The sequence below is a fragment of the Saccopteryx leptura genome, chromosome 6, assembly GCF_036850995.1.
Source record: "Saccopteryx leptura isolate mSacLep1 chromosome 6, mSacLep1_pri_phased_curated, whole genome shotgun sequence".
Classification (NCBI taxonomy): domain Eukaryota; kingdom Metazoa; phylum Chordata; class Mammalia; order Chiroptera; family Emballonuridae; genus Saccopteryx; species Saccopteryx leptura.
In genome coordinates this window covers 133,512,424-133,534,778 of record NC_089508.1, presented here as the reverse complement: position 1 = coordinate 133,534,778, position 22,355 = coordinate 133,512,424, and the positions used below count along the sequence as shown (strand labels likewise).

At 39.5% G+C, this 22,355-nt stretch overlaps 1 protein-coding gene across 1 annotated transcript in view; it reads right to left on the bottom strand.

Moving 5' to 3' along the window:
• The window catches only part of MEIKIN (meiotic kinetochore factor), a 134,549-nt gene that overhangs the window by 95,426 nt on the left and 16,768 nt on the right, over nucleotides 1-22,355 (bottom strand). The window contains exons 5-7 of the mRNA XM_066341743.1: nucleotides 13,645-13,782; nucleotides 4,189-4,308; nucleotides 1,362-1,401 (exon numbers count right to left, since the gene is read on the bottom strand). Coding sequence (XP_066197840.1) covers nucleotides 1,362-1,401; nucleotides 4,189-4,308; nucleotides 13,645-13,782 — 298 coding nt within the window. The remainder of the gene's footprint in view (nucleotides 1-1,361; nucleotides 1,402-4,188; nucleotides 4,309-13,644; nucleotides 13,783-22,355) is intronic.

Genomic DNA, 22,355 nt, shown 5'->3' with positions numbered 1-22,355 from the left:
CGGGTGCTGGGGATGGCTCCTTGGCCTCTGCCCCAGGCGCTAGAGTGGCTCTGGTCTCGGCAGAGCGACCCCCGCCCCCCCCCGGAGGGGCAGAGCATCGCCCCCTGGTGGGCAGAGCGTCGCCCCTGGTGGGTGTGCCGGGTGGATCCCGGTCAGGCGCATGCGGGAGTCTGTCTGACTGTCTCTCCCCATTTCCAGCTTCAGAAAAATACAAAAAAAAAAAAAAAAAAAAAAAAAAAAAAAAAAAAAAATCTGACTTCTCACTACCTCTCCTTTTACCACTCTGATTCATTTTCCAATATTTCTTGTATAGATTAAGACAAAATTCTCCTAAGTATAATTCCCTAATGCCTAGTCTAGTCTAGTCTAAACACAGTAGCCACAGTGATTTAAAATTTTTTTCTTTAATATATTTATTGATTTTAGAGAGAGAGGAAGGGTGGGAGGAGAGAGACAAGAACATCAATCTGTTCCTGTATGTGCCCTGACCAGGGATCGAAGTGGCAACCTTTGCATATCAAGACAATGTTCTAACCAACCAAGCCATCCAGCCAGGACTGATTTTTTAAAACATAAGTCATATCATGTAATCCTTTTAAATCATTCAAAGGCTTTCCAATTCATTTATATTCACTTACAGTGTCTTATGTTACCTGGCCTCCTGCTTCTTTTCTCTGTTCACCTACTATTTCTCTCCTCCTTCACTCCACTCTAGGAGCCTAGGCCTTCTTGCTTCAGGGCCTTGCTACAAATATTTTCTCTGCCCAGATTGCTCTTTTCTTCAGAGATTCACAGAGTCTGTCTCCTTCTTTAGGCCTCTGCTCAAATGCTACCTTTTCTTTTCTTTCTTTTTCTTTTTTAAGTGAGAGGAGGAGAGATAGAGAGACAGACTCCCACATGTGCCCTAACAGGGATCCACCTGGCAACCCGATCTGGGGCGGATGCTTGGACCAACCCAGCCACTGGCTGTGAGAGGGGAAGAGAGATAGAATGAGGAGGGTGGGGGAAGAGAAGCAGATGGTCACTTCTCATGTATGCCCTAATTGGGAATTGAATCTGGGATGTCTGCACTCTGGGCTGATGCTCTATCTACTACTGAGCCAATTGAACAGGGCATTCAAATGCTACCTTTTCAATGATGACTTCTCTGACTATATTACTTAAAACAGCAAATCTCCATCCCAAGTCTCCTTAGCCCACTATCTTGCTTTATTTTTTGTATGGAATTCATTACTATATAGCACAGTATAAATTTACTAAATGTATGAATACCTAAATTTGGGGCTAACAAACATACTGTCTACACAACTATTAGAACACAAAGTTTTGAAAAACACAAGTTTTAAAAGGTCAGTTCTTACATTTTTCTATGGCATTTCTGACAGTCTTCTGAAGAGGAAGCTAGGGGGGAAAAAAGCCAATATATTAGAAATATAATTCAAACACAGACCAGAGGCTAAAATTACTTTAGGTAAAAATAAATATTTCTTCTAAAATACATGCTGACAGTGCAGTTTATTTTTCAATTTTTATTTTTTTACATTGTTTTTATGTCTGTCACTTAAAATTATTTTCAAAATACCAAAATAAAACAAAGTTATTATAAAACTTTATGAGATTCAGGAATTTATCACCTTCTTTTAGATAGTTCTTTATAATTTTTTAGATAGGTCCCTTTTTTTTTCTTTTTTATTTTTGTATTTTTCTGAAGCTGGAAACAAGGAGGCAATCAGACAGACTCCCGCATGCGCCCGACCGGGATCCACCCGGCACACCCACCAAGAGGCGATGCTCTGCCCAACCGGGGCATTGCTCTGTTGTGACCAGAGCCACTCTAGTGCCTGAGGCAGAGGCCATGGAGCCATCCTCAGCGCCTGGGCCAACTTTGCTCCAATGGAGCCTTGGCTGCGGGAGGGGAAGAGAGAGTCAGAGAGGAAGGAGAGGGGGAGGAGTGGAGAAGCAGATGGGTGTTTCTCCTGTGTGCCCTGGCCGGGAATCGAACCCGGGACTTGCGCATGCCAGGCCGACGCTCTACCACTGAGCCAACCGGCCAGGGCCTGGATAGGTCCCTTTACATCTATTATCTTACTTGATTCTTACAATTCTGTGAGAAAAACATACTATTTTACTATTCTCATTTTACATATAAAAAAACTGTTCAAGTAGTAAAACTAATAATATCTGTATACATGGGACTTAAACTCAGGTCTTGTGGTTCTTTGTCGAGTATCAACTAGATATTCATATTAGTAGATTCATTAGTCAAAAGAATGCCTATCAATCAATATTTTACTACCTACATACACTAGGATTTTACTAAAATATGAAGAGCCATGGGTATAGTCATTTGACTTATAACCCTCAGCAGCTACAGAACTCTGCTTACATAAAATTAGAATATAAAAATTCCAAGTTAAATGAAAATGAAGTGAATGGTGCTTCCCAACCATTGCAAGCCATTTCCCTGAAAGGGAGGTTCCTAAAACATAAAGGATGACAGTGGACACATACTGTCCAGCACCTACTTTCTGCTGTTGCTGGTAACAGTTTTCTGCTTTTTCTTCTAGTAGTCAAGACATGGCCTGTGACTCACTGTGGTAAGAGCATATCACCCTGACCAAAGTGACTGTTCAGGGATAGGCATTTGAACTAATTTAAGCCAACGTGAAAGGCCCAGGTGTCCTAATCAAATTGTTGGAAAAGAAAAGCACTTAGTTCATTGGATATGAGGCTGTAGGTATATAAGCCTGGAGCTAAGAAGGGTTGCTTTATAAAGGGAACTTGGATGAGAGTATAGCTAACACAGATGGATTCTGAGCTAAGATAGAAAGGAATTGGGTCCTATGGATATCATTTGAAACCCTGTATCAAATCTGTTTCTGATTTATTGTGGAATTTTTCAGGTAATACATTCCCTTTTTAACCTAATATAGTTTGAGATAGGGTTTTTGTTTGTTTGTTTTGTTTTGTTTTTGTCATTTGCAGTGGACAAAGAACCTAACTGAAGTACTTGCTGAAAAGGCAGACTATTTCTTTGTACTTTATATCAGCAAAGGTGTTGCCAAACTAAATATAACAGAAAAGACAAGGCCTTTAAACACTGTTAGAAATATTGCATCCAGATAGAAAGAAGGAGGAAGTTAATATGTTCCTGAGAATATGTATTTTTTTTGTATAGCTATGACTATTAGAACTATAGTAATGATTCACATACCTTCACATAGCCCCCACTCCCTGAATAAATGAAATAAAACAGGATAGGGGAACCAAAAATTGAATCCAACAGTAACAAATAAATCTAACTATATTACAAGTGAATAACAACTGTACTTTTGCAGCAATATCTAAAATAGTCAAAATTGAGAAACAGCCCAAGTGCCCATCAGTAGATGGGTAGATAAAAAAGCAGTGGTACATTTTCACAATGCAATACTACTCAGCCATTAAAAAAATAAGAGACTTTTTGAGACAGCATGGATGGACCTGGAGATTATTATGCTCAGTGAAATAAACCAGTCAGAGAAAGACAAATACCATATGATCTCACTTATATGTGGAATCTAATGAACAAAATAAACGGAGGAACAAAATGGAAACAGAGGTATGGACACATGGAACAGACTGACAGATGTCAGAGGGGTGGGGGTTGGGGGGCTGGGTGAAAGAGGGTGAAGGGATTAAGCTTCAAACCATGGTTATATATATACTTACATATATATAAACATAAACACAGCCAATAGTGTGGTGATAGCCAGAGGAAAAGAGGGGTGGGGGCTAGGTGGAAGTAGGCAAAGGGGGAACATGAGAACAGAAAGAGACTTTGCTTGGGTGATGTGTGCACAGTGTGGTGTGCAGATGGTGTTTTGCTGAGCTTGAACCCCAATGTCACCCCTATAAATTCAATTAAAATAACAACTGCACTAAATCAGGGAAGGGAAAGTAGCAAAATCACCATTAGAGGAACACCACAGCAGTAACTGCTACAGTCAGGTTTTTCTAATGTCTGTTGATATCAGTGAATAAAAGTTTGAAGAGAGGATTTTCAGAATTTCAAACTATCCTTTTTCTACGTATTTATTAACTACAAAGAGAAACTAATAACTTTACAGTAGATAAAACTAACAGATACCACCTTAATCAAATGAGGAGGGTTTTTCCTGTGATATGAGAAAAAATGTGAAAACTCACCTAAAATTGAAGAGAGATTTGAAAACTTTGGTGCCTTCTCTATTGCTACTGCTTTACTGGTATCCAGAAGAGTGGAATTCTTGCATTGCATGTATTCTTCTAACTTGGGGCAATCCCAATCTAAGAAAGCAGGGAGAAATGATGTAAAACTTTGAACACAGCACCAAGTCACAGGTTACCTCCCCCCCCCCCCCTTCAAAGTAGGTCCCCAGCCCATACCCAACTATAATTAACCTTTTGGGTGAGAAAGAGAAAAAAAGACAAGCCTTGATGACATCAGGATAGTAAATAATCTTTGGCCTTCTTCTGTGCTCTAACCCACTTTCTTTTACTTTTGCTCCATGAAGATTATTGATCTAAGGTACAAAGAGCATACATGGAAGCTGCCTCTCACATTTTATGTGTAAGTTATACCTACGTTCCATCAACTATCACATCACTAAATAACATACTGCTATTACTTGCTATCAGTTTTAAGCTTTCCATTGGCTTCCCACTATGGAAAATGAGGCTATTTTCCCCAAAATCCATTTGTTCTCATCTTTTCCACCCTTCTCATTGTCCTCATACTATTATATCACACATTTAATTATATCAATATTCAATGTAGGCATTATGATGGTAACTTGCCATAAAAATGCTATTTACTCTTTGTGGTATACCATGACCACCTTTTGTTTTTCTTGGGATCAATAAAAGCCTTTTCTGTTTAGTTTTTTTTGTATTTTTCATGTATTTATTCCAAAACTCTACTAAATTGTATAAATCCACTCTATTCCATTCTCTGGTATCCTAAAGTTTCATAATGTTCTATCATTTCTATGCATTTCATCTGTTGTGTTAGACACACTGTGGCCCTCTTAATCCAGAAATCATATTTTTTATCTTTAGAGAATGTTCTTGAATTACTTCGACATTTTTCTTCTGTTTATTTCATTATATTTTTTCTGGAACTTCTATTATTTGATATTGAATTTCATATTGCTTTTCTAATTTAACTTCTCCAAATTGCAATCCTTTTTCTTCCTTTTTTTTCCAAAAAATTTCCTCAGCTTTATTTACTAATATTTCTAAAACTTCTATAGTTTTCTATTCTGCTGTTGCATTTAATTTTTTGTCTGAATAGTCCCTTTTCTTATAGCACCTTATTTCTATTTTGTATATGTAAGATATATTTTTCTTGTCACAATGAAAACTTTTTCAGTATTTTCCTCCCTTTGTGTTTCTATTGCTGCTAGGGTCCTTTTCTTATTTTTAAATTTTTTAATTTTATTGTGGTAGGAACACCTAACATGAAATCTAATTTCTTAAACTTGTAAGTGTATAATAGAGCATTATGAACTATAGGCTCAATGTTATACAGCAGATCTTCAGAACCTATCCATATTGTATAACTGAAACTTTATACCTGTTGAATATCAACTCCCCATATCCTCCTCTCCATAAGCCCTGCAAACAACATTCTACTCTATACTTCCATGAATGTGACTACTTAAGATATCATATCTATCACGTTGGCTCAGTGGTAGAGCGTCGGCCTGGCGTGTGGGAGTCCCAGGTTCGATTCCCGGCCAAAGCACACAGGAGAAGCGCCCATCTGCTTCTCCACTCCTCCCCCTCTCCTTCCTCTCTGTCTCTCTCTTCCCCTCCCGCAGCCAAGGATCCATTGGAGCAAAGTTGGCCTGGGCACTGAGGATGGTTCTGTGGCCTCCGCCTCAGGCACTAGAATGGCTCTGATTGCGGCAGAGCGATGCCCCAAGATGGGCAGAGCATCGCCCTCTGGTGGGCATGCTGGGTGGGTCCCGGTCGGGCGCATGCAGGAGTCTGTCTGACTGCCTCCCCGTTTCCAACTTCAGGAAAAAAAAAAAGATATCATATACAAGCAGAATAATACAATATTTATCTTTCTGTGACTGGCTTAGCATAATGTCCTCAGAATTCATCCATGTTCCATATAACAGTATTTCCTACTTTTTTAAGGCTAACATTCCATTGAATATATACACCATATTTGCTTTATCCATTCATCCACCCATACACATTTAGTTGTTTCCATACTTGGCTATTGTGAAGAATGCTCCAGTGAACATGGGAATGAAAATATGTCTATGAGATCTTGATTGTAACTATTGTGAATAAATACTCAAAAGTAGGATTACCATATCATATAGTAGGTCTATTTTCAGTTTTTAAAGTAACCTCCATACTGTTTTCCATAATAGTTGCACAATTTTACATTTCCATCAAAAGTATATAAGGGTTCCAATTTCTCCACATCTTTCCCAACACATCTTTTTTTTTTTTTTTTTTTTCTGAAGCTGGAAACAGGGAGAGAGAGTCAGACAGACTCCCGCATGCGCCCGACCGGGATCCACCCGGCACGCCCACCATGGGGCGACGCTCTGCCCACCAGGGGGCGATGCTCTGCCCATCCTGGGCGTCGCCATGTTGCGACCAGAGCCACTCTAGCACCTGGGGCAGAGGCCACAGAGCCATCCCCAGTGCCCGGGCCATCTTTGCTCCAATGGAGCCTTGGCTGCGGGAGGGGAAGAGAGAGACAGAGAGGAAGGCGCGGCGGAGGGGTGGAGAAGCAAATGGGCGCTTCTCCTGTGTGCCCTGGCCGGGAATCGAACCCGGGTCCTCCGCAAGCTAGGCCGACGCTCTACCACTGAGCCAACCGGCCAGGGCCCCAACACATTTTTTAAAAATAATAATCATTCTAACAGGTGTTACCCGATTGTGATTTTGATTTGCATCTCCCTGGTTAATGATGTTGAAAGTGTTTTCATGTACCTGTTTTCATGTACCCATATTTGTGTCTTCTTTGGGGAGGATCTATTCAAGTCCTTTGCCCTCCCTTTTTTTTGTGACAGAGACAGAGGGACAGATAAGGACAGACAGGAAGGGAGAGAGATGAGAAGCATTAATTCTTCATTGTGACACCTTTCTTGTTCATGACTGCTTTCTCATATGTGCCTTAACCCGGAGGGGCTAGAGCAGAGTTAGTGACCCCTTGCTCAAGCCAGTGACCTTGGGCTCAAGCCAGTGACCACGGGGCCATGTCCATTATCCTATACTTAAGCCAGCAACACCACGTTCAAGCTGGTGGGCCCCTGCTCAAGCCAAACGAGCCCGCACTCAAGCCCGCAACCTCAGGTTTTCAAACCTGAGTCCTCTGCATCCCAGTCTGATGCTCTATCCACTCGGCATTCTAGTCAGGCCTTTGCCCATTTTTAAAATCATGTTACGTGTTTTGTTTTCCTGAGTTGTAGGAGTTTCTTAATATGATTTGAATATTAATCCCTTATCATATATGAGGTTTGCAAATATTTTCTCTCACTCCATAGGTTGCTTTTATACTCTGTTCACTGCTTCTTTTGCTGTGCAGAAAGCTTTTTAGATGTATGTACTTACAGTGGTCCATTTTTGCTTTTGTTACCTGTGATTACCGTGTCATATCCAAACTGTCCCATTTTCTTCTAGGAATTTTATAGATTCTGGTCTTAAGTTTAAAGTCTTTAATCCATTTCAAGTTGATTTTTGTTTATGGGGTAAGGTAAAGGTCCAATTTGATTTTTTTTAAGTGGATATCCAGTTTCCCAATAAAATTTGTTCAAGAAACTATTCTTTCCTCATTGTGTATGCTTGGCATACTTGTCAATCAGGTGTCTATATACACATGGATTTATTTCTGGGCTCTCTATTCTGTTCTCCTGGTCTATTTCTATCCTTATGCCAGTACTATAATATTATAATTACTGTAAAATGTAATTTGGAATATATTTTGAAATCACATTATGTTGATTTTCTATCTAGTTGTTCTTTCTGTTATTAATATTCAGGGTTTCATGAAGAGGAGCCGCAAAAGAATGAGGCAGTAACAATACTGCAAGTGGAGGACCCCAATCTCTCCAGGATTGAGGTGCCTTAGAGAGATCAGCTATCAAATTTATTAAGCAGAAACATGTCATCTTATGTAAGAAACTAACAAGCAGAATACAGTGTATAATTTTATTATTTAGTTTTGCAAAACTGATTAGATTTCTCTTGCCTTTTCTGAAACATAACACCACATTATCTGCTGTCTGATTCCTGATCTGCAGAAAGCTCCAGCAGGGCCAAGCATCCACGTCCTTGGGCCTTCCCTGGATGCAACTGCTTTCAGTCATGTATGCTTGGTCTCAACCTTCACTTCCTCAGGATGGGAACTGAAACTCAGTGCTTTGGCTTTCCTCCAACACTATCCATTATTGAAAGTGGGAGTACTGAATTCCCCTATTACTGTATTGCTGCTTGTTTATGCCTTCAGTTGTATCAGTGTTTGCTTTATCTGCTAGATACTCCAATGTTGGGCACATAATTATTTATAATTGTTCCTGGCAAATTGACTCTTTTATCATTGTATAATGTCTTTTTTTGTCTTTTGTGATAGTTCTTGACTCAATGTCTATTTTATCTGATATAAGTAAAGCCATTCCTGCTCTCTTTTGGTTACTATTTGTATGGAATGTCTTCTACCCCTTCACTTGCAGCATGTGTGTCCTTAAATCTAAAGTGAGTCTGTTATTTATTTATTTTTAATAATTTCTTTTTAAGTGAGAGGTGGGGAAATAGTGAGACAGACTACCACATGTGCCCTGACCGGGATCCACCCAGCAACCCCCGTCTGAGGCTAATGCTCAAATTAACTGAGCTATCTTCAGTCCCTGAGGCCAATGCTCAGACCAGCCAAGCTATCCTCAGTGCCTGGGGCTGATGCTAGAACAATTGAGCCACTGACTGCAAGAGGAAAAGAGAGAGAAAATGGGGAAAGGAAGGAGAACAGATGGTGGCTTCTCATGTGGGCACTGACCACAGATCAAACCCAGGACATCTGCACATGGGGCTGACTCTCTATCCACTGAGTCAGTTGGACAAGTCAGTCTTTTAAAATCCTCTCAGCCATGGAATTTTGATTGGGGAGTTTAATCCACTTACATTTAAAGCAATTATTGATAGCAAAGGACTTATTACTAGCATTTTTTTAATCGTTTTCTTTTTCATTTTAAACATTTTTTTTATTTATTCATTTTAGAGAGGGGGGGGAGAGAGAGAGAGAGAGAGAGAGAGAGAGAGGAAGACAGAGAGAGAGAGAGAGAGAGAGAGAGAGAGAATGGGGGGGAGGAGCAGGAAGCATCAACTTCCATATGTGCCTTGACCAGACAAGTGCAGGGTTTCAAACCAGCGACCTCAGCGATCCAGGAAGATGCTTTATCCACTGCGCCACCACAGGTCAGACCTTGTTAATCGTTTTCTGTTTTTGTAGTCCTTTTCCCCCTTTTTTCCTCTCTTGCCATGTCCTTTCTATTTTTATTAATTTTTATATTAATATGCTTTGGTGTCTTCCTATTTTTCTTGTGTGTATCTTCTATAAGTATTATCTTTGTGATTACCATGGGACTTATATATAAAAAAAGTTTTAACAGTCTATTTTAAACTTTAATAAAAACTTTAATCCTATTCAAAAACTCTACCTTTTTATTTCTCCCATCAAATACACTCTTATTTTTTTAACAGTTATTGGTGCTACAATTTACATCCTTTATTGTGTATCCATTAATATATATTTATAGTTATTTTATTCTTTTAAATTTATTTATTTATTGACTTTAGAGGGGAAAGGAGAGGGAGAGACAGAGAGAAACATCTACCTTCTAACTCCACCTATATATGCATTCGTTAGTTGATTCTTATGTGTGCCCTGACCAGGAATCAAACCCACAACTTTGGCATATGGGGATGATGCTCAAACCAAGTGAGATATGGCCAGGGCTTATAGTTATTTTAAATACAGTACTCTTAATTTTTATACTAGAATTGAAAGTGATTTATATACCACTGTTACAGTATTAAGTATTCGGTATTTGTCTACACATTTACTGGGAAGTTTTGTGCTTTTATAGTTTTTTTTTTGGCCCTGGCCAATTGGCTCAGTGGTAGAGCGTCGGCCTGGCGTACAGGAGTCCTGGGTTCAATTTCTGGCCAGGGCACACAGGAGAAGCGCCCATCTGCTTCTCCACCCCTCCCCCTCTCCTTCCTCTCTGTCTCTCTCTTCCTCTCCTGCAGCCGAGGCTCCATTGGAGCAAAGTTGGCCCAGGCGCTGAGGATGGCTCCATGGCCTCTGCCTCAGGTGCTAGAGTGGCTCTGGTCACAACAGAGCAATGCCCCAGATGGGCAGAGCATCGCCCCCTGGTGGGCATGCTGGGTGGATCCCGGTCGGGCGCATGTGGGAGTCTGTCTGACTGCCTCACTGTTTCCAACTTCAGAAAAATACAAAAAAAAAATAAATATAGTTCTTTTTTTCTTTTTTAGCAAGCAAGAGAGAGGAAAGGAGAAAAAGGAAGACAGAAGATGAGAAGCATCGACTCATAGTTGCAGCAACTTTGTTGTTCATTGATTGCTCTCATGTGTCTTAACTGGGGGGCTCCAGCCAAGCCAGTGACATTGGGCTCAAGCCAGAGACCATGGGCTCATGTCTATGATCCTATGCTCAAGCCAGTGACCTCATGCTCAAGCTGGATGAGCCCACGCTCAATCTGGTGATCTTGGGGTGTCAAACTTGGGTCCTCAGTGTCTCAGGCCAACCAACACTCCATCCACTGCACCATTGCCTGTTCAGGCTTCATATGCTTTTATATTGCTGTTCAGAGCCTTTTGTTTTGACTTATGAGGCATGTTAAGAAATAACAAAATTAACTCCTTTAACTTTTGTTTGTCTGAAAGGGTCCTTATCACTTCATTTTTATAAAGGATAGTTTTGCTGGTTATAGTATTCTTGGTTGAGAGTTTTTCTTTCTGCACTTTGACTATATTATTTCAGTGATACACAATATATACCTTCTGCAAGATTTCTGCTGAGAAATTTATTAATAGTCTTGTGGGGTTCCCATGTACATATCAAATAACTTTTCTATTGCTTTCAAAATTCTCTTTGACTTTTGTCAATTCGATTACGTATCCTGGTGTAAATTTCTTTGTGTTTCTTATTTGAGGTTTTTTGGGCTTCTTAGAACTGAATATACATTTCCTTCCCCAGATTTGGGATGTTTTTAGCCATTGTTTCTGTCTTCTCTCTGTGTCTCTCATTCTCTTTCTCTTCTCCCTCTGGAAAAATATTTTGATCTGTTTGTGCCCCATAAGTCTTGTAGGCTTTCTTTACTTTGAGTTTGCCAATTCTTTCTTCTATTTGATCTAGTCTGCTGTTGAATACCTTTATTGGATTTTTCAGTTCATTTATTATAGTCCTTAGCTCTAAGATTTTTGTGTGGTTCTTTTAAAAGTTTTATATACTTTTTTTGAAATTCTCATTTTTCATGCATTGCTTTCCCAAGCTCATTGAACATCTTTATGATGATTATTTTGAATTCTCTGTCAAATAAGTTATATATCTCCATTTAACCATGATGAGTTTCTGGATTTCTTTCTTTGGACTATGTTTCCTTGTTTCTTCTTTTTCTTTGATTTTTGCATTGATATCTGCACATTAGAAAAAACAGCCACCTCTCATAGTCTTCATGACTAGCCTCAAACAGAAGACTCTCACTAATCAGCCCAACCAGAAATTCTGGGTTCCTCTCAAATCTTCTTCCTAGTCAAAACCACTATCTTTGTTCCTAGTAGCCACCAGGTGTCTAGAATATACTAGTTCACATTAGTGCTCTGAGATAGATGAGATAGAAGCCACTTCCATGGGCAGCCCCCAACTCAATTTCTTTCCCAGAAAAGAGCTGGAATCTAGTGAATACTTGATTGCTAGACCAAACTTTTATCTTTGTTCTCATCAGCCATCAGTTTCTAGAGTATGTCAGGTCCCAGCAGCACTCTGAACAAGGTAAGACAGTATCTAATCCTTTGAGTTGCTCCCAGAAAATTTAGAATGTTTGATGCATAGGTCAGTCCTTTCCTTCCATCCTCAAGGAGAAGCTGGAAACTGGGGATTTCCTGTCAATTGTATGGCACCATGCTGGAGGTAGGGTTTCTGATGAGAGGGTTTCTTAAATTTTCCTTCTGGCTTTGATGTGACTGCTTTCATGCTCTTCTGGGGTTCAGAAGCTCCTAAACTAGTTTCTAGATTTCTCACAAATGAAATTAGTCCATGTATTGCTGTTGAATTGGTGTTGTCCCTGAGGGAAGGAAGGTCCAGGGCTTTTTATGCCAATACCTTTCTGACGTGTTTTCTCATATTTTGTTTTGTTTTCATCTCTATGTTTTATGCTAGAGGCTTTCCTCAGCAGCCCAGTGATCCTTGGTCACTGCTCATATTTAAGAGGGGATCCTAAAAGGCTAAGTGGAATCTCTATGACCTATTTGTGGCTTGCCATGCAGTTGGCTTCACTGTAGGGTGTTCTTGTCAGTTTCATCAAAGGACTACTGAGGTCATTTTCTTTAGATATTTTCTATAGAGTTGCTCAGATTTCTCAAGGAATTGTCTCTATTCTTTTGCCTGGGTGCTAGTATTCTGGAAACTGGGCAGAAAAATGAGCTGTTGGGTTAGAATGGAAATAGACACTGGGTGAGCAGATTCTACAGTTTAGAATATAGTTACATTTAAATTCTCCCTCTTCTTTGTTCAATGCAATATCTGAAGAAGGTGGCTTTTTATATATAATAAATAACCCCAAGGCCCTGGCCAGTGGCTCAGTGGACAAAGCATCAGTCTAGCATATGGATGTCCCAGGTTCAATTACCAGTCAGGACACACAGGAGAAGCAACAATCTTCTCCTCTTCCCAATCTCTCCCTCTTCCCTCCCATAGCCAGTGGCTTGAAATTATATGTGGGCCCAGGCACTGACGATATCTTGGTTGGTCTGGGCGTGCCAGCCTCAGGCACTAAAAATAGTTCAGTACCCAAGCATTGACCCCAGATGGGGGTTGCTGGGTGGATCTCAGTCAGGGTGCATGTAGGAGTCTGCCTCACTATCTCCCCTCCTCACCAAAACAAGATAAAACAAACAAACAAATCCAAAATCTCAGTGGCATAAAATGAAAGCCTTTATTTATTATCCCCATGTTGGCTCAGATAGCTCTGCTTCAGATTATAGATCTGCTTATCAACTACACAGCCCTTTGCACTCTGCAGGTTGCCTGTGCTGTTCTGCTCTGTACCTGTCACTCTGGGGTCTCACAGCAGAAGCAGAACAAATTAAAATAAGATATATTCTTCCCATGATGGGAAAAGTTTAAAGGACAAGGCTGACCATTTAAGCAGATTTCAAAGGTTTGCATATGTTTTATCCACTAATGTCCTATTGCCAAAGCAAGTCACATTGCTAACTCCAAAGCCAAAGTGTGCAAAGGAGGCTTTGGTGAAGAAGACAAGTATGCCTTCTCAAAAAGATCATTATTCAGTGGAGGATTTGTGGACAAAGGAACAATTTCTGTAATGGAACAACTTAAGATTGAAATGTTATTCTCACCTAAAAGATCTGGTTCTCTGAAGAGTTCAGGTGATGGGAAGCTGCTTGAATTCTCTCCAAAATTCTTGAATTCTGTATAAGAGTCTGTGATTGAATAGCTCTGAAGAGAACTAGACATATCATGCTGCGAACTTAGTCCTGTAGAATAAACAAACAAGCAAAAAGAGCAAAATGTTTTAGTAAACAAATTCAAAATCTTAAAAATTCAAATTTGTAGAAATGTACATGCAGTTGTATGTTCAGAATGTAAGATTACTTCCACATACAACTGAAATAACATACTATTGGTAAACAATTTTAATTTCATCTTAGAAAATAATTGTTTTTGATGTAGAGAAAATGCATTATAATCCTTTTCCATTATTTTTCAAAGTTTAATGACTTATTCCTTCCCATCTTTGGTTCAGTTATGGTTCTTGACACTAAAATTCAAGTTTTATATATAAGTAAGCCCCTAACTAGTTGAAGAGAAGAAAGGGTGATTGATTCTAGTTATTCTATTTAAAATACAATGAGCCTAGCCTGACCTGGTGGTGCAATGGATAAAGCATCGACCTGGAATGCTGAGGTCACTGGTTTGAAACACTGGGCTTGCTCAGTCAAGGCAATATAAGAAGCAACTATGAGTTGATACTTCCTGATCCTCCCCTCTAAAACTCAATAAATATAATCTTAAAAAATATTCTCAAAAAAAAAAAAAAAAGAAAGAAAGAAATGAGCCTACATTTCCAGCCAAGATGTTGGCATAAGTAAACATGGTGCTTGACTCCTCCTATACAACCACATCAAAATTACAGGTAAACTACAGAACAATCATCATTCAGAACCATATGAAATCAGACTGAATAGAATTTCTACAAGTAGGGAATTAAAGAAGTCACACTGAGATTAGTAGGAGGGTTGGAGTTGCAGAATGGACTGGTCCCACACCCACCTGTGGTGGATAAAAATTGGGAGGGATATCTTGGCTGCTGGAGCCCCCTGAGGAGGGAGGATTCCCCATCCCAGAGTTCCAGTGCTGGGAAGAGAAGTCCCCAATAACTTTTGACTATAAAAATCAATGGGGATTGAGGCTGAGGGTGACAGAGGCTGCTGGAGTCCCAAGCAGTTCCTCTTAAAGAGCCTGTACATGGACTTACTTGAAATCACTCCCTCTAAGCTCCAGCACGTGGACAGCACCTTGAAATGCACAAGGGACATACCAGAAGAAATGGAATTGTCCAGCATCATGGTGAGACCTGGGAAGGCAGCTTTCTCTCAGACAGAAGAACTGGCAGAGCCCATTGTTCTTTTTCTGAGCCCTCTTACCATAGAGCTGGCAGGCAGAGGCCATATTTGACTCCATCAACCTGGCTCACACTATTTGCCCTACACTAGTGATTCACTGAGGCCTCGCCCCACCCAACTTTTGGGTCTACCCAAGTTGTTTTACAGTGGATTTCTCATACAAATGGCCTGTTTTGGCTCAAGCTTCAGATTTCCCTAAAACTTCTCAAACAAGCAGCATCTGGCTTCAGTGAGCCCTGTACTCCTCGCTAAGTGGCTCCAGGCCCAGCACTAGCAGCAGCTAGCCTTGGTTCACAGCTTGACCTCATGCGGGCACGTCTAAGCCCAACACAAGTAACAGCCATCTGTATATCACTTTGTAGTTCATGCTAGGTGGCCTCAGGCAAAACAGAGGCAGTGGCTAACACTGGCCTTCACTTCCTAGCAGGCCAGTGAACCCAGTAGACAGCGTCAGACCAGGTCAAAGCACCACCACTCACCCAACTCCACAAGCAACATACTTAAGAAGCAGACTTAGCAGGCACCAGAGCTCTACTAGAGTAAGTCTTGCTCTGTGCAGTGGGCTCCTGCACAGCTAATCTTCCACAGTGGTTGGAGGTTGGTGGTCAGTGGTTACAGCGAGTCCTTGCAGCTGATCGGCCTGGGGATAAATCCTTCCCATTGATGTGTCAACAGCAATCAAAGACCAACTACAAGAGGAAGGTGTAACAGCACACACAAAGTGGCACACCTAAGGTGTCCAGCTGGGGTGAATGGGGAGTCTGTGCCACTGGACCCTACAAAACACCTACTACATTAGGCCACTCTACCAAGCCTGGGAGACATAATAGCTCAACCTAATACATAGAAACAAATACGGGGAGGCTGCCAAAAGGAGGAGACAAAGAAGCATGTCCCAAATGGAAGAACAGGACAAAACTCCAGAAAAATACCAACAAAATGGAGAGTAGCAATCTACTAGATACAGAGTTCAAAATACTGCTTATAAGGATGTCCAATGAACTTAGTGAGAAACTCAACAGCATAAAAAAGGACCAGTCAGAAACGAAGGATGCACTATCTGAAATGAAGAATAATTCACAGGGAATCAACAATAGAGTAGATGTAGCCAAGAATCAAATCAGCAATCTGGAATATAAGGAAGCAAAAAAACACCCAATCAGAACAACAACAACAAAAAGAATCCATAAAAATGAAGATAGTGTAAGAAGCCTCTGGGCCAACTTCAACCATACCAACACTGTAACATGGGGGTGTCAGAAGGAGAAGAGAGCTAGAAATTGAAAAAATGACAGAAATATTCTCTAATCAGATAAAGGAAATAGACATAGAAGTCCAGGAAGCACAGAATCCCAAAGAAAATGAACCCAAAGAGGCCAACACCAAGTTGCATCATAATTAAAATGCAAAAGGTTAAAGACAAAGAGAGAATTTAAAAGCATCAAGAAAAAAGCAGTTAGTTACTTACAAGGGAGTTCCTATAAGACTATAAGCTGATTTCTCAACAGAAACTTTACAGGACAGAAGGGATTGGTAAAAATATTCAAAGCGATGAAAAGCAAATATCTACAATCAAGATTACTCTACCCAGAAAAAGTATTATTTTTAATCAAAGTACAGATAAAGAGCTTCCCAGACAAGAAAAAGCTAAAGGAGTTCATCACAACCAAAGCAGTCTTCCACAGGCAAGAGGAGTGAAGGCAAAAATTAATGAATGGGACTACATCAGACTAAGAAGTTTTTGCTCAGCAAGAGAAACTGATAACAAAATAAACAGAAAGCCAACTAAATGGGAAATGATATTTTCAAACAACAGCTCAGATAAGGGCCTAATATCCAAAATATACAAAGAACTCATAAAACTTAACAACAAACAAACAAACAATCCAATAAAAAAATGGGAAGAGGATATGAACAGACACTTCTCCCAGGAAGAAATACAAATGGCCAACAGATATATGAAAAGATGCTCATCTTCTTTAGCTATTAGAGAAATGCAAATCAAAACTGCAATGAGATACCACCTCACACCTGTTCGATTAGCTATTATTAACAAGACAGGTAATAGCAAATGTTAGAGAGGCTGTGGAGAAAAAGGAACCCTCATACACTGTTGGTGGGAATGTAAAGTAGTACAACCATTATGGAAGAAAGTATGGTGGTTCCTCAAAAAACTGAAAATAGAACTACCTTATGACCCAGCAATCCCTCTACTGGGTATATACCCCCAAAACTCAGAAACATTGATACGTAAAGACACATGCAGCCCCATGTTTATTGCAGCATTGTTCACAGTGGCCAGGACATGGAAACAACCAAAAAGCCCATCAATAGATGACTGGATAAAGAAGATGTGGCACATATACACTATGGAATACTACTCAGCCATAAGAAATGATGACATTGGATCATTTACAGCAAAATGGTGGGATCTTGATAACATGATACGAAGCGAAATAAGAAAATCAGAATAAACCAGGAACTGCATTATTCCATACGTAGGTGGGACATAAAAGTGAAACTAAGAGACATTGATAAGAGTGTGGTGATTACGGGGGGGGGGGGAGGGGGAGGGGGAGGGGGAAAGGGAGAGGGAAAGGGGGAGAAGAAGGGGCACAAAGAAAACAAGATAGAAGGTGACAGAGGACAATCTGACTTTGGGTGATGGGTATGCAACATAATTGAATGACAAGATAACCTGGACTTGTTATCTTTGAATATATGTATCCTGATTTATTGATGTCGCCAGTTAAAAATAAATAAATAAAATTATTTAAAAACAAACAAACAAACAAAAAAACAACCAAAGCAGTCTTATATTAAATAATAATAATAAAAAAAAGAGCCTGACCAGGTGGTGGCTCCATGGCTAGAGTGTTGACCTGGGGTGCTGAAGACCCAGGTTTGAAACCCCGAGGTCACTGGCTTGAGCACAAGCTCATCGACTTGAGCATGGGCTCACCGGCTTGAGTGCAGGGTTGCCAGCTTGAGTGTGGGATCACAGACATGACCCCATGGTCACTGGCTTGAGCAAGGGGTCACTAGCTCAGCTATCCCCCCCCCCCCACGCAAGGTATGTATGAGAAAGCAATCAATGAATAACCAAAGTGCCCCAACTACGAGTTGATGCTTCTCTCTCTGTCTGGCAAAAAAAAAAAAAAAAAAGATAAAAAATATGAACAATAAAATGGCAATAGCTACATACCTATCAACAATTGAATCTAAAAAACAAAATAAGTGAACAAGCAGAACAGAAACAGACTCATAGATAGAATGTTTTGAAGTTTTCCAGATAGGATGGGGGGTTAGAGAAATGGGTGAAAAAAGTGAAGGGTTTATGAAGTACAAATTGGTTTTTACAGAATAGTCATGGGGATGTAAAGTACAGCACAGAGAATATAGTAAATAATATTCTAATAACTATGTATGGTGTCAGATGGGTGTGAGATTTATCAGGATAATCATTTAGTTAGTTATCTAATGCCTAATCACTGAGGTGTATACCTGAAAGTAATATAATAATGTATGTGAACTATAATTGAAAATAAAAAGTGATTTTCTTTTATTTTTTTTAAGTGAGAGAAGGGCAGATAGTGAGACAAACTCCTGCATGCACCCCAACCGGGATCTACCTGGCAACCCTGTCTGAGCCAATGCTCTAGTACCGAGCTATTTTTAGCACTTGAGGCTGATGCACTCAGACCAACTGAGCCATCCTCAGCACCCAGGGGCCAGACTGTAACCAATTGAGCCACTTACTGTGAGAGGGAAAAAAGGAGAGAAGGGGGAGAGTGCGGGAGAGAGAAGTAGCTGGTCACTTATGTCCCGACTGGGAATTGAACCTGGGATGTCCATACACCAGACTGACACTCTATCCACTGAGCCACCAGCCAGGGCCAAAAGTGATTTAAAAAAATAAATTAATAAAAATAAATAATTTCTTTTAAAAAGAGAAAAATAAATTTTAAATGATTACATATTTATAAAAAAATAAAAAGCAATGAGCCTAAACATAGACAAATAAATGTAAAAAAAACTGTATACAGGGTATAGAATAGACTCATACATATATGAGCAACTGATTCTGTACTAAGATGCAAAAGAAATTCAGCAGAGAAAGGCTATTCTTTAAAAAAAAAAGTTATGCTGTAACAACTGAATATCCATATACAAAAAGACAAAAGACTTGCACTCATACCTTCAACATATAAAAAAATTAACTTTTAATGGATCACAGACCTAAATATAAGTCCTAAAATTATAAAACTTCCAGAAAAAAAACAGAGGAGAAAATCTTCATGATACTGGGGTAGATTTCTTTGCTGTAACATTAAAATGATGAGTCATAAAACCATAGCAATGATAAACTGGACTTCATCAAATTAAAAAAAATATCTTCCAAAAAGGCTGTTAAGATGAAAAGGCAAGCAACAGATTAAGAGAAAACATTTGCAATTGGAATGGAATCCAGAATATAAAGAACTCTGAAAACTCAATTATAAGAAAAAAATATCTCAATAAGAAAATAAGTAAAATATTTTAACACAGAACCTCAGACTCAGAGTTCTTAAAGTCATCCTTGTGAGAGTGGACTAGAATAATTTTCCAATAAATTATTGTGATAGAATTTAGTATTAAAAGTTAACAACCAGACAGGTTAGAAAAGAGAAAATCTGCCATAATCAGTCAGCATTTATTAAACACTTCTAACATGAGAAAATAAAAGTTAACACTAACAGAAACTGGCAGGTTGGAGCTTAAGGGATGAAAGGGGAACATGGCTCTGAAAATCTATTATTCTCCATTCTGGAGCTGACTTATACCTATCTCTGCTCATCCACTGCCTACCTGAGAGAACAACTTTGTCCTTCCTACTTTGAACTCATCACACCTTTCTCTTTCACTCAAACCCCCTCCTTAAAGCTGACAATTATTTCCTACCTGACCACTTCCTCCTGCTACCACTGCAACACTTAAATTGATTGACCCAATCTACCATCCTTCTTCACCTACTCACATGTCAGAGGTAAGGTTATTCCTCTGAGTATCTTTTGTTTTCTCTACTCCCAGTGTCTTGTCCCTGTCCTTGCTACTTTCTACTCTTCTCTGTCTTCATCTTTTCCACCCACATGTTGTTACATCTCTTTTGCCTACCATCTCTCAAAATTCCATGAATACCACTCACAGGAGAGCTATCCCTTCCATCAAACCCCAGCACTCAACCCAGGTAGGAAAAGTCCTGTACTTACCATCTGGGTTGTTGGGTAGAGAAAACAATAAATAAATGTTCATGACTATATCAGTTGGAGGTTGTTTCTGGTGTCACAAATTAGAAATGTAAATGCATTTAAATTACATTTATACTACGGGAATCCAAAATGGTGGTGGAGTAGGTAGATGTTACACTCACCTCCTTCCAGGACGAAACTGGAATTACAACTAAATTATAGAGTCATCCTGAATAAAATTACATTTAAATAAATTATACTATACAGTTTTAAAAAGTCATATAGTTCTGCAATGCTTATAACAAAAATTATAATCTCTTGTTTCATACCTCCATCATAATTCTCTATAGACAACTACTTTTAACTCTATTAACTGTTTCTTTTGATACCTTTATATTTCTAAATTAAATGTATTCAACAATTATATTATTATGACTGCTCAAATATATTTAGAGCTGAGCCATGAACTATGAGCTGTATTCATCATGTTTTTGCTATAAAATTTTTTCTTGGATTAGCTAATTTTTAAATTACTTTACCTACCAGTTCCTCTTTATTTTCTTTCCTTTCCTTTCTTTCTCCCTCCCTTTCTCCTTTCCCAATCTCCTTCCTTCCTTCCCTCCTTTCCTTCCTTTCTCCCTCCTTCCCTTCTTCCTTCCTTCCTTCCTTCCTTCTTCCTCCTTCTCCTCCTCCTTCTTCAGGCTGCCAGTTTGATCCCTGATCAGGACACATACAGAAATAGATCGATGTTCTCCTCCCTCTCTCCCCCCCTTTCCTCTCTCACTAAAATCAATGAAAATAAATAAATAAAAGTATTGTAATCGGAGATCACAATATACTTGCTCAAATATAGACTGTCTTCTAGACATGCTGTACAGGTGCCTTCTTTCGATTTCCTTTTACCATTATCCCAAAAAATTCTTTCACTTATTTCCTGCATGAAAGCCTTTGATTCCTAGATCCGTGATTTCTTTGTTGATTTATTCTCTGATTTTGTTGGAGTATCTACATTTCCTGAGGAAAGGTGCATAAAAGACCTTTCTAAAAATTTCTTTATACTACCTTCACACTTTAGTGACTGTTTGGCTGGGAAGAGAATTCTAAACTAATATATTTAAAAAGACTGATTTCATTGTTTGACAGATCAAACCTCACTTCCCCCTCTTCCTCTTCTGCCCCACTTCTCGGGAAGACAAGAAAGCTCTGGCACTCCATCTTTTGACAGTGGCAGCAAGTTATAACCACGCACAGGAAAACTCATTCTGGGCCCATCCTCTAACCATATAAAAATCCCAACCCAATCTCCTTTCCCAGTTCTCTCAAGCCATTTTCAGTTTTGCTTGGGAGATGCCCTCTTCTCCAGAAAGCCTCATTATATGAATAACAAACCTTACCGTTCCAGACAGCAGTCTGGAAATCTGAACCAAATTTTGGGTGGGGACCCATCTGGCTTCTGCAAAATTAGTTCTCTTTAGAATTTTAAATGCATTTTTTTACCACATTCTAGCTTCTGAAATTGCCCTTTAGAAGTTCAATGTCATTCATGTTCTTGATTGGTTATTTGCAATCAACATTTTTTTTCCTCTGGAAGATCGAAGGATTTCTTTGTCCTGAGGATTTTTTATTTATATAATGTTGTGCCTTGGTGTGGGTCTTTCTTTATTCATTGTGATGGCAATTGGTGGGGGTTTTTCAGTATATACACCCATAAACACTTTTAATTTTAGAAAAATTTCTATTTGTGTTTAATAATTTCTTTTCTGTTTATAATGTCTAAAACTACTATTTTTCAAGATGTTAGAATGCCAGGACTATCTTTTTTTTTTAATGTTTTTTTTTTTAATATTTTTTATTTATTGATTTTTTAGAGAGAGAGGAGTGAGAGAGAGAGACAGAGAGAGAGAGAAGGGGGAGGAGCAGGAAGCATCAACTCCCATATGTGCCTTGACCAGGCAAGCCCAAGGTTTCAAACCGGCGACCTCAGTGTTCCAGGTCGACACTTTATCCCACTGCGCCACCACAGGTCAGGCTTTTTTTTTTTTTTTTTTTTAAGAGAGAGAGAGACAGGAAGGGAGAGAAATAAGAAGCATCACCTCGTAGTTGCATCACTTTAGTTCACTGACTGCTTCTCATATGTGCCTTGTGCTTTGATGGGGGTGTAGGGGGGGCTCCAGCCAACCCAGTGACCCCTTACTC